Source organism: Brassica rapa, chromosome A03 (assembly GCF_000309985.2).
Source record: "Brassica rapa cultivar Chiifu-401-42 chromosome A03, CAAS_Brap_v3.01, whole genome shotgun sequence".
NCBI lineage: Eukaryota > Viridiplantae > Streptophyta > Magnoliopsida > Brassicales > Brassicaceae > Brassica > Brassica rapa.
This window is the reverse complement of record NC_024797.2, coordinates 5,087,672-5,099,032: the sequence shown is the minus strand read 5'-3', so window position 1 is coordinate 5,099,032 and position 11,361 is coordinate 5,087,672. Positions and strand designations below refer to the sequence as shown.

The 11,361-nt window shown below is 39.0% G+C and overlaps 2 protein-coding genes and 1 non-coding gene across 8 annotated transcripts; 1 reads left to right on the top strand and 2 right to left on the bottom strand.

Moving 5' to 3' along the window:
* Positions 1-511: 511 nt before the first annotated feature.
* Positions 512-3,901, bottom strand: LOC103856687 (transcription initiation factor TFIID subunit 15b). 4 transcript variants are annotated; one of them, XR_630908.2, is made up of 8 exons: positions 3,423-3,901; positions 3,224-3,308; positions 2,493-3,096; positions 2,231-2,381; positions 2,071-2,149; positions 1,470-1,697; positions 1,271-1,337; positions 512-1,139 (listed from the first exon to the last, which is right to left on the bottom strand). XR_630908.2 is itself a non-coding variant. In XM_009133802.2 (6 exons), exons 1-6 carry the CDS (start codon positions 3,577-3,579, stop codon positions 1,583-1,585), a joined length of 1,191 nt encoding a protein of 396 aa, XP_009132050.2. In that variant the 5' UTR covers positions 3,580-3,901; the 3' UTR covers positions 1,362-1,582. The 4 variants fall into 4 exon arrangements, 1 of the variants encoding a protein (XP_009132050.2); XR_004456745.1 differs by having other exon boundaries at positions 1,103-1,334; XR_630907.2 differs by having other exon boundaries at positions 1,123-1,337.
* On the top strand, positions 3,788-3,869 carry TRNAS-CGA. Its single transcript has one exon. It is a non-coding gene; the product is annotated as a tRNA-Ser (tRNA).
* Positions 3,902-4,115: 214 nt separating the features above from the next.
* LOC103856685 (rab3 GTPase-activating protein catalytic subunit) lies at positions 4,116-11,212 on the bottom strand. Of its 3 annotated transcripts, none has more exons than XM_009133799.3 (22): positions 10,053-11,212; positions 9,908-9,951; positions 9,741-9,804; positions 9,539-9,665; positions 9,389-9,456; positions 9,216-9,313; positions 8,882-9,053; positions 8,344-8,575; positions 7,943-8,069; positions 7,719-7,828; positions 7,462-7,554; positions 7,053-7,181; positions 6,773-6,906; positions 6,601-6,699; positions 6,346-6,410; positions 5,974-6,142; positions 5,829-5,900; positions 5,629-5,668; positions 5,162-5,439; positions 4,907-5,084; positions 4,624-4,841; positions 4,116-4,551 (listed from the first exon to the last, which is right to left on the bottom strand). In XM_009133799.3, exons 1-22 carry the CDS (start codon positions 10,107-10,109, stop codon positions 4,234-4,236), a joined length of 2,892 nt encoding a protein of 963 aa, XP_009132047.1. In that variant the 5' UTR covers positions 10,110-11,212; the 3' UTR covers positions 4,116-4,233. The 3 variants fall into 3 exon arrangements, with proteins under 3 accessions (XP_009132047.1, XP_018513463.1, XP_009132048.1); XM_018657947.2 differs by having other exon boundaries at positions 9,741-9,793; XM_009133800.3 differs by lacking the exon at positions 10,053-11,212 and having other exon boundaries at positions 9,389-9,434; positions 9,908-9,953.
* Positions 11,213-11,361: the final 149 nt, after the last annotated feature.

The following is an 11,361-nucleotide window of genomic DNA, read 5'->3' as shown; positions in this document are numbered from 1 at the left end:
CTCCTCTCTAATATAAAGTATAAACATACAAGTACTTGACATTACATATCTACTATATATATAAACACATGGAGACCAAAGAGATGAAGATGCATATTCATGCAAATTTCAGGTGATGTAGTTGAGAAGTAGCTGTAAAGCTCAGGAGGGATAGCGCCATGTCTCACCGGTACTATAAAATGTTTGTATATCTATATTGGCGCTATCCATCCTGAGTTCTATGGCTTCTTCTTGCTTTTATCCTGAGATGGTAAGGAACGGGTAAGATTTACGGTTTGTGTAATATTTTAATATCTTTTTTTTTGTTGTTGAAGAGGACGTCGAATGCATCAGGTTCATTATACAATATGGCTTTCAGATGTTAGGTATAACAAGAAATAATAAATGATCGACAAAACTTAAATCTTATGGGAGTTAAGTAAAAAGTAAGAAAAATTACGGGTTTGGTCTTTACAGACATGTGGATTTTAACTTGTGAATCTAGTGTGATCTCAAGAGCTCATGATTTGGAAAAAATAACATGTATGGCCTTCATAACATTAGAAAATTTGGATTTTTACAAATGTTAAAAGTCATCCACTTGGTTAGAATTACACTGTCGTAGGTTTAAAGGTTATAAATCTGTACTGATTCTTACAAGCCTCCACCAGGCCTCTGTATAAAATCCAATGTTGGAACCGTGAGGGGATGTAACGGCGCCAAGTGGTGGATGGAGCCTTTAACCAAAACAAAATGTGGTACATGGACCCAGCCGACGATTGATCTACTGCATTCCGCCGTTCATAAGCAGGATCCTCAGTGGAAATGATCAAGAAAAAATCACGAAATCCACTATCCTTCCAACGAAAATTGGATCTCAACAAGATTTCCAATTGGCTCCTACCGTATCAAGACACATCTAACACTTTACAGACAACCCTTCCTCTGAAATGTAACTTACGTGATGCACTGTTTGTAATTTTGTATTGACCTAAAAACGCCACTCTTTTTGTATTACTCATCAACTAGCTATAGCCTAAAGGGGGGCTTATAATACCCGGACCTAGTTAGCACTAAATTCACAACTGCATACTTCCGGCTCCACGGATTAGACACAAGTGTAGCTGGTCCCTACTCCTGCCGTTTCTCACGTAATAAATCTACGAATTGTATATTATACATATGACTAGTTTGTTTGTGTTGAACAGAGTCAAAAAGAAGATTCAGGAAGAGAAACAACAAAGGGAGTTGTGTGCTTGTCAGGAAAGTGAAATAAGATTGATGCACTCACCTGAAAATCAGTATGAACCTTACCCACCAATTTGCAATGCATTTTGGAGTTAATTATCCACTTCCTTCTATTAAAAAAGAACAAATTCACATTGTGAGAAAACGAACCATTCATATGCATAAATAATAGGTCCCCAAAGAAACAGTAAATAGACAGACAAGGAAATTAAGATTCAAGGTCAAAGTGAACAAAAACCTACCTCTTTTGTTTTGTTTGGTACCTCCAATATATATGATTGATTCATATAATAACATTTCCACCCTTACACACACAAACTCTTATAGCACATAATAACTGATTGATCTCTTTCTCTCAATATGGACGAGACCGGTTTCCCCCATGGTGGTTTCTGTCTGGTCCTGAACCATAGTTATCTCTTCTTCTATCTCCACCACCATAGCCACCTCCTCCTCTACCACCACCGCCTCTGCACCATTTACAAGGACCACATTATTACCAACTAATAAAAATCAGGTTATAGCTGAAGATGAAGTGACTCAAACATAAGAACTTCGAGCCTTATAAAGCATGGAAGACCCCACCAATTAAAGAAGCAACTTAGTTGGGAAAATTATATATTAACAAACTTTATATAGCCAAAATCTACGCTTGGAAGAAGCATGTACAAAGTAATCTTCACAAATCAAAAGCAACCACAGACGCAGCTAAAACTAGAAGATATGTTTATAAACGTGGTTTATTTCCTATATAGACCTAGACGTAGCTTGATGGCATACAGAACTCCCTAAACCTTCTGTCATACCCAAATGAGTGTACTAATAAAGAATCAAGAACGCTACCTCTGATCAAAAGCAGGCGCTTTGGGCGCAGACTTCTCTGCCATCGTTACACCAATCTTGTTCCCCCTCATTTCATAATCTTCAAAACAACCAACCAAGGTTCAGCAAATAGAAATTTTGAAGCAATTCAAAAACTAGAGAGCAATTACACGGTACATACTGTTGAAAAAGCCGCCTGCAGAGTGTGCGGCGCTGGGATCTTCATAAGCCAGGCAGGCGTCACCTTTATTCTTTCCCTTCTCATCAGTGTAAAGCTTGATATTATAGGGCCACTGATCTTTGTAACCCCGCTTCTGCTTGATTCTCCCAACCTATCACAGGAATTACACTCCCCAATCAGCACACAAATAAACAAATACAGAATCAAGAATCTAATGGAAGGGAACAGCTTATTTCGATAAGTAAAAGAGCAGTGTTATTACTTGGCCAATGCCACCAAAGAGATCCTTGAGTTCATCAACGGTCACATCCGGAGGTAAATTAGAGATGTATATTCTGGCATTATCACATGTTTCATCACAATTCGCGTCACACTGCTTGACTTTTTCAGCAGGTGCATCTCCATAACTAGATTCCTGGCGTCGAGGAGCATCATAGCCACCACCTCTACCACCCCTCGGTGCATCAACACCATAACCCCCTGTGGGACCACCATAAGAAGGGGGACCACCGGCATAGCTTGAAGGCGGGGGAACTGCTTCCATTCCATACCCCATGGCTGGAGGGTAACTGCCAGAACCATCGTAGGATGGAATAGCAGCCAAGGGAGGAGGTGGAGGACCCTGACCATAAGAACTATTATCCCTATGTTGACTATTACTACCGTACGAGCCACTATCACCTCTACTCCTACTGCCACCACCATATCTACTACTACTACTCTCATAGCTCCTACTACCACTATCACGACCACCACCACCACGATCACTGGCCCCTCGGCCACCTCCTCGGTCCCCAGTGCCAGAAGGAGCAGGCGCACCACACTTGTTACATTCAACTCTCCTTGCAAAGTTCACGTTCCCACAACTATATATATATATATATATATATATATACAAGTGTAAGAAACTTCAAAACATACTTCTGGCAAAAGATTCAACAGAGAATTCGACTTCACAGTCCTAAACAAATTGAAGATTTATGCATTGATTACCTTGGATTAGGGCAAGGCCAATCACCATCTCTGCCGCCGCCACCTCCTCTTCCACCGCGATTGCCTCCTTGATATCCACCACCGCCTGAATCGCATCGAATCAAATTATTAACAGATGGGAAAGCAAGCAAGGAATAAAGAAATCTAGAGAACCATAAGGGATAAATCGTTCGGATCTGGAACAATCAAAATCACATACCACGGTTGTTTCCTCTACCGCCACCGCCGTAACCACCGCGTCCGCCAGAGGCACTGCGTCCTCCGTATCCAGCATCACCGCCTCCATAACCTCCATCACCACCGTACGACGGAATAGGCGCACCGCCGCCGCCGTCTTGATTGTACTTACCGGACATGGCCTAGGGTTTGCGGTAGATAACAGACCAAACTCTAAGCTAATTTGTGTGCCTTTTTAGACTTCAAAAAATATTGTCGCGTTTTTGCCACTAAAATAGAAAGGAAACCAACATATAAATGTCAAAAGGAAAACAAATGAGGAAACAATCCCCGCTTAGAACATTAGTATGTATTTAAGAATATTCATTTTTGCTTTCTAAACAAATTGTCGATATGTCCGAGTGGTTAAGGAGATTGACTCGAAATCAATTGGGCTTTGCCCGCGCAGGTTCGAATCCTGCTGTCGACGTTTTGTTTTTTTTTTACCATTCTTTCTTGTGTTTCCAAAAAATACAACGTTAACGGACATCACCTCCTGTAGTAGTAGACAAGTGTAAATGTGCACTGTGTTTTTCTTGTGTGTTATCATATAGTTTTACTGCAGTTAAAAAGATTATGGAGTCTTCTTATTTCCATAATACAATTTTAAACAACTATCGACCTCAATTTTCAAAACTAGTCTCCTTTCCCGGCATATAAATGGTAAAATTTGACATGCAGGATCAGCATTTCAGTCTACCATTTTGCTAATTTGCACGTTTGAAATTTCTTCATTTGCTAATTTATATCAACTAAAAATGTGTTGATATCGAAAAATGAAACAAAAATAATAATTAATCGCAGGAAGTAACAGAGAGTGCAACGCGGAGATCGTTAGACGTTCCAGAGACATACATTCGGTGTGTCTCGATTTCTTCCCCTCTCCGGTCACCGCTGGCCGCCACGTCAGCAGCGGCTGCGTAATGGATTCCGTTGTTAACATCGTCTCCAGTGGAGAAAATGATCTCCCTGAGAACTGGTTCGTGTCCGTTTAGAAGATTTCCCATGCTCAACACTTTTCTCCAAGACTGGTTCGCTGATGGCGGAGAGAACAGACTCGACACAACTTGTCTCTCTCTCATACTCACTTCTTGACTCCCTACTTCCATCTCCTGTGTTTCAAATGACAAGACACGTTAGTTCATGTAATATAGAACATTCCCATTAGTGTAACGAGAACTCACCGTCCTGCTTTTGTTCTCTTCGTCGTTTGAGTTTATTCCCATCACTGGATCATAAGTGCTGTAGAAGTCACTGAATATAACTTGAGCAAGGCGCGGTGCTTCAAGGAACTTTCTGTGAAGAGACGCTGCGACCGTTACCAACTTCTCCACGTGTTCGAAGACCACGCAGAGACGTCTCAGATCTTTGACCGTCTGTTCTCTGTCCGGAACATTGTTGCCTGCATCCGAATATCTGTTATTATAGAAACATAAGGGGCACAGGGAAAATTAAAACCACTCTTACGTTGTAGAACTCCCAAAGTAGATCTGATGATGAGGTAGAGTTGCTCCAATTTAGAGGTCATCTGTCTCATGTCCCCGAAGTTTGTCTGGTTAAGAGTGTCGGCTGATCCTCTGAAGGCTGTGCAGACCATCTGCTCAAGAAGCTGATGGGGGCGCACCGTTTCCAGGTAATGAAGAATCTGAGACATTTGTCAACACAATGAGGTCAAACTAACTCACATAACAGGTTATCGCATAACCTAATAAAGACGCTTACCTTTTCTCCCTCTCGGTTTGGGTCTAGGAGGGGCTTTTGCTCATCGGCTGGCAAAGCGGGTGCATCGCTCCAACTTTTCCTCCACAGATTTCCTTGATCAGACATCCGTTGAGAAAGGCGGCCTTGAGGAGGCCATTTATCCTCTGAGTCTTCAGTGATGGAGCCTGATGATTCTTCGGCGGTTTCAGGCTGAGAGCTCTCCCAATCACCAGGTGAGTGCCATCTGATAAAGTCTTCAAATACAGCATCTGGGTTTGCTGCTTTGAATGCTGACATATCTGCAATCACCTTCGTAAGATCAGTACAATAAGAATGAGAGATGAGATGTGGATGCATGGTAGGTTCGGAAAACTATTTACTCCCATTGTTCCCTTTCAGTAAACTCAAACATAGAAACAGAGAAGTTTAGTGAACGTTTATTCGCCGTAACAATCTCTAGACAACAGAGATCGAAATTTAAATCTTACCGGATAATAAGATGTCTTTCTCCAACTGGCCAGGAACGTTCTGAAATTCAAAGGGAAAAATGAGATCTGTAATCGCTAGACAAATAAATGAACCAAAAAAAGCCATCAACATATTTGACAAGAAATATTACGCTTATAGAGAACTTATTAGTAGAAAACCAAACAATATTCACTTCTACTGGGAGAGAAGTTGAACTTACAAGAGAATCACCAAACGCCTCAACTGCCTGGAGTCTCTCTTCGTGCATGTCTTCCGTCATAAGAGGTGGATCCTGTCATAATCCAGGAATTATGAGATTGTCAACGACAATATATGAAATAGACGAGGTCAAGTTAAATACAAACTTGGGTAAATGGGGCATGGAGTCGCTCATGTAACTTCAGGAGCATCATGGTCCCCACTGGTCCAGCTGAACCCCTCCTGATGGCATGTGTTGGGCCTTGGTTCACAGAATTTGTGCTTTCAGTATCCATCTCATATCTGAGTCGATCAGATGAATCTTCTGTAATTGAGCTGTATACAAGAAAAATGGACTTAAACACTTAGCACTGGTCAACATTTCCTCTCTATGAACTTAAATATTTAATCAAGAGTTACTATCATTAAACCGGAAATGAAAGAACAACAAATATAATAAGTATTTGTAATAATATGCAATCAAGGTTTAATCTATTAATAACAACCAGAACCTAAGAGCTCTCACTTGCTAAGTTCACCTGTCACGTTTCCTCAGCAGATCTTCTGAGGATGCATTTCTTCTGTCGTCGACCTTGTGGTGTTCCTGAAGATTTATTTAATGAAATGTTTCAAGCCAACAACACAGAGCTCTCAAAAGAGTTAGGATCGTATATTGGGCTTGTTGGAACTCCCACACCTTTTATATTTAGGTTGCTTTTATTTAATTAATTTAACACACATATTTAGCAGAACACAACAAACTCAAAAAGATACACAAACACTTGGCCAATCACCTCAATAGGATCAGAAGCCTCTGAACTGTCTTCTTCACTTCCTATACAGTCTAGAAACTCTTCGTTCATTTCACACTTTTTCTCAATGCAAATTGCAAGCTGGTCAACAAAGAAGAAACTGTTAGTATCTACAAGAAACTTGACTTTCCAATTAAGTATGTATAGAGATTACCAGGTGCAACTTCTGGTGGATCAAACAAGTGGACAAATCAATAGAACCGTCAATTGGCATTTTTGGCAGCGGCTGTGACTCTTCCCAACACCAACGAACTTCACGGACAAACTCTACCCAGAGAAAGGCAATGGCTAGAGATGCGATGGAGAAAACAAAAGAAAAATACAATACGTCTATTAGTCAGTAAATTCGTTTCCTTTTGTCACTGGCAATTTAATCCATTTTGACTATAATTATGCATGGCTGACCAAATGTGGCATGGTCTACCGCCACATACCACGGATATTGCAGTTGCCGAACCACAGTGAGTGCAAACAGAACTGTGTAAACAGGGATTCGAGTGGTGCAGCCTTAAGAGCTCGAGAAAGCCTGTGTTCGCCTTTAGTAAAATCTGGGAGTTTAAATCCTGCGAAATTAGATTGGAAAAAGGTGAAACAATATCACATAGCTAGATTCTAACCAATGTTTGGGACCTAAGGCGTAAATTTTCAAATGCTCCCAGTTGCAAATTTTAAAGCTGAAGAAACAGAATTTTGAACATTTCAAACTGAATAATAATATACGGTAGGAAGAACCCTTAACTCAGCCATGATAATTAATATTTGTAACACAAAAGCAGGCTTGTATCCATTTTACCATAAACATGGGTCGTATTATGTCCACAACAGAATATAGTGGAAGAATACCCTGATGAAAGAGATCTTTGATCACCCGATCAAGAGCTGTTGGAGGAGGTATGACCACTGAGGTCTTCAAACTTTCAGAGCTTTGATTTTCCACTGCGAGAGATGAAGAAAATTATACGCAGTGGAAATGTCAGGAAAAGCTAATGCTGTAAAAGAATATAGGGTAAATTAATTATATTCTATAACTCAATCCCTTCCTAAATGAAATTTCTACAGGTGTTTGAAAAATGAGGTAAAACACACAAAATTGCACAGACCTGAGACGAAATCCTCCATAAACTGAGCTATGAAGGACGCATCTAATGCTTCAACCAAGCCAAGTAGTTGGGAAGCAAAATCAATTCGTTTCCCATGAGAAGGCTCACCCCTGGTAAAAATATGTGATATAAGACTGTAAGAGAAAATAATACACCACAACACATACAAACTACTATTCTGTCCTAGACGGGAGAACTATGAGAAGCATTTCTTGCAGACTTACAGATATGGTGAGAGGATTGGGCGTAAAATCCACTTCTCAGCTTCATGGGGTGAATCATTTTCAAGTTCAGCCATCCCAAGTGTGTTTTCTACAGTCCTGTCAGCCCATGTGGCCACCAATTCGAACCCTGTCCATATCAACCACAAAGTTAGATAATGAATTCCTGGAATACCAACAGCAAAGACCAGAATATGCTTGAAGAAAGATACAGGGCTGTCAGCACACATCAGTTATCATAATGTTTGAATACAGAGGTGTGTGATGACCAGCTAATAAATAACTGTGATAAATAATCACGTAACTAATCTTTAGACCGAGAGGTAAAATACAAATTCTAAAGGCAATTATTGTGAAGACTTTAGTGTAAGTTAACAGACAAAACATATTTCATACGGATGTACCTTTAAGTGGATCTTCAGCAGAGTACCACTCATTCCAAGGACAATCATCGTCCCAGTTAACCTTGTTGCGAGACTCAGAGCCATTGTGTTCTTCAGTGTCAGCTTTGTCACCCATATATTCATCCATATCACTTTCCTCATCCTCCTCGTCAGATGTGAAGGTCTGGTATTTTAGCCTCATCATAAAATGAACTTTGAAATTATGCATCGAGAAGTCCACTCCAGAATAAACCTTCAAAAATAAACCGCTGTTGATTAATAAATACATAGCAAAACAGTTTAATCACATGATAGAATAAGCCACGTTGGACCGGATCTCAAGTCAAGATTAAGAATGTATCTCCTTAGAGTATCAAGCTTAGAGCAGTGTGTATAAAGTACATACTTATAGTATGTGAAGAAAGAAGAACTCTAAGAGCAACTAAGTTGGAAACCAGCGTTTCATCAGTCATGGCTAATGCTTGGTACGTTTCAAGTCCGTCTGTTAGCAAATAACCGTACTAATGAACATCACAAAGTAGGAGCCACAAAGACTTACAAACTTAGAAACAAACAACTCATATAGTCCTTCTAGGTGCATGAGTTTCATAGGGACTTGACTACCAATAAGATCTGCTTCAAATCTTCTAGTAAAAACAGTGCCCATGTTCTGGATCCCAATATAAGCTTTCCGTGAAGGGTCATGCACAGGAACAAAGACTGGCCACAAGCTGCACACCAAAGTCGTATGAAATTATTAAAAACTCAACCACATATGAACCCTATATCTCGTTAGCAAAGATCCACAGGGATAACACATTTTCTATCAACTTTGATATATTGCAGGGGATGATGCTAAAGCCAAAGTGGTGTTACTGGCGAAGAAATCGAACCTGGCACAGTTAGACAAAGCAATAGCAACGGCACTCAGAAGCTTGCTAGACTCTGGTGCATCAAGAAGCACCCCACTGGCACTTTGTGGAGCAATCAACTAGAAGATGCAATAATAATCAATCAAACATTGAATATGTGGAAGGGCACAAACTATTTCAAGTAAAAACTGTACCAGAAAATCCTTCACTCCAAAGCAAAGCTGGAGATCATGTAAACCACTGTTCGAATCACCAAATCCCGCTGCATCAGTCAAATACCGAATCATGAAACAGAAAAATGCACTTTCTCCAAAAACAAAGCGTATTACCCTGAAATCATATACCTTGTTGGCTACCATTATCGTCAACTTGGAAGTAGAACTCCATGCAGTAGCTCTGTGTCACACTTCTCAAGTCGTTTTTAACCTTAAACAGATTCTTGGAATCTTCCATTGCAACAGCACCCTTTTCCTGCACTCAAACGAATACAAGTCTAGTTCCATCACTGTTGACCAAATAGTAAAACTAGCTATAAAGGTCTCGTACCACGAGGTTTTTGGGACCATCGGCTAACCATTGACGACAATTTGCTTCAATATCTGAAATGAACCTAAAGTTTAACTGAATCAATGGTGAGTGGTGACATAATCCAAACTCCAGAGAACAAACGCAGCCTATTGAATCCAATCACTCAAATCGTGAAGGTGAAATACCTTTCCCAGGAAGAAGCAAGAGTAAAGTCAGCGAAATGTTGCACCTGAAAAGATAAATCCTGATCCATGAATACAAAAACGAACAGCAGAAGAGCACATTGAAGAGGAAAAGTATACGAGGTAGTAGTAACTGGCCTGGCCATACCTCTTCTTCTGCATCATCATCTTCTTCGAGATGATTAGGTCTGCTCGTCGAAGCCATATCAATTTGGTAGCTTGTTTTTCTCTCTCTCTCTCTCTTTTTCTGGGTAAGGATCCTCCGATCACACAGACGAAGAGATCCGCTCCGGGAAAGCTACGGAAGACGTACAATGTGGAAAAACGACATCGTCTACGGCTGGCTTTTGGGACTGACCAACGGTCAGAACAACGCGTGCCGTTCGTTTGATTAAAAAACGGTTTGCATTCTACTTATCAAGTTCTTCTTCCTGATCCGACGGTCAAAAAAGGCCAGTTCTAATGGGCCTAACATTAACCCATGGCCTATCACAATACGTTTTGTTTATGCCCATTAATAATTTTAATCCTCAGGGGCTCTGACTAGTCTGCGTTTTAGACTTACAAAATTATAATTTCATCTAAACTATAATAAATATTAATATCATATATATGGAATATAATTATTATATTAAATTAATAATTTATATTTTACCATAATAATATATTTTTTCAGTTATATAATTTTTTTTAGAATTTATTTTTATTCCACAAAAATAAATTTTCTATATTTTTAAAGTAGTTTTGTATATTTTTGAAAAACAATGTGAATATTTGAACTGATTAAACTTTATTAGTGGATAGTAATGTATTGAAAAATAAATTGTAAATATTTTTAATATTTTTAATAAACTTGAAAAATGAGAAAATCTTCCGAAAGGAAGGGAGTATATTCATATTGTTTATATCATTATTGGATTTGCTAATCAATCACTTATAAGTATCTGCATCAATTACATAAGTCATAGATCGGATTAAAAGGTTTAATTCCACAGTCGTCTACTTCTATTAACTTTTGCATCCGCCTGCATTTAAATGAGTCAGTCAAGCCTTGAATAAAATGAATATTCCCTCTTTTCCTAAATAAATGATGTTTAGTTAAAAACATACATATTAAGAAAAATTAATTTTTGTCTAGAAAATAACATTAAAACTATAAATTAAAAGCATTCAACCAATTACAAAATAAAACTATTAAATTTGATTGGTTGCACAGTTTTTGATAAAGTTAAAGTTACCTAGAAATATGATAACATCTTACATATTGAAACATGAAAATTCTTCTAAACATCTTATATCTAGGAACAGAGGGAGTATATTATTCTAAAATTAGGATTTAAAATTAGGATTTAAAATTCTTCTAAACCTTAGGGTTTAGAGTTAAGGGGGTGGGGTTTTGGAATTAGGATTTAAAATTTTATAAAAAATAAATACTAAAATAAAAAACAAAAATTTAT

Coding starts and splice junctions, on each gene's coding strand:
- LOC103856685 (XM_009133799.3), bottom strand. CDS start 10,109: ATGGCTTCGACGAGCAGACCTAATCATCTCGAAGAAGATGATGATGCA. Junction 9,314..9,388: donor TTGGAGTGAAGGATTTTCTG/GTACAGTTTTTA, acceptor TGCATCTTCTAG/TTGATTGCTCCACAAAGTGC. Junction 7,829..7,942: donor CCAATCCTCTCACCATATCT/GTAAGTCTGCAA, acceptor TATTTTTACCAG/GGGTGAGCCTTCTCATGGGA.
- LOC103856687 (XM_009133802.2), bottom strand. CDS start 3,579: ATGTCCGGTAAGTACAATCAAGACGGCGGCGGCGGTGCGCCTATTCCG. Junction 3,309..3,422: donor CGGTAGAGGAAACAACCGTG/GTATGTGATTTT, acceptor GATGCGATTCAG/GCGGTGGTGGATATCAAGGA. Junction 2,150..2,230: donor TGCAGGCGGCTTTTTCAACA/GTATGTACCGTG, acceptor GTTGTTTTGAAG/ATTATGAAATGAGGGGGAAC.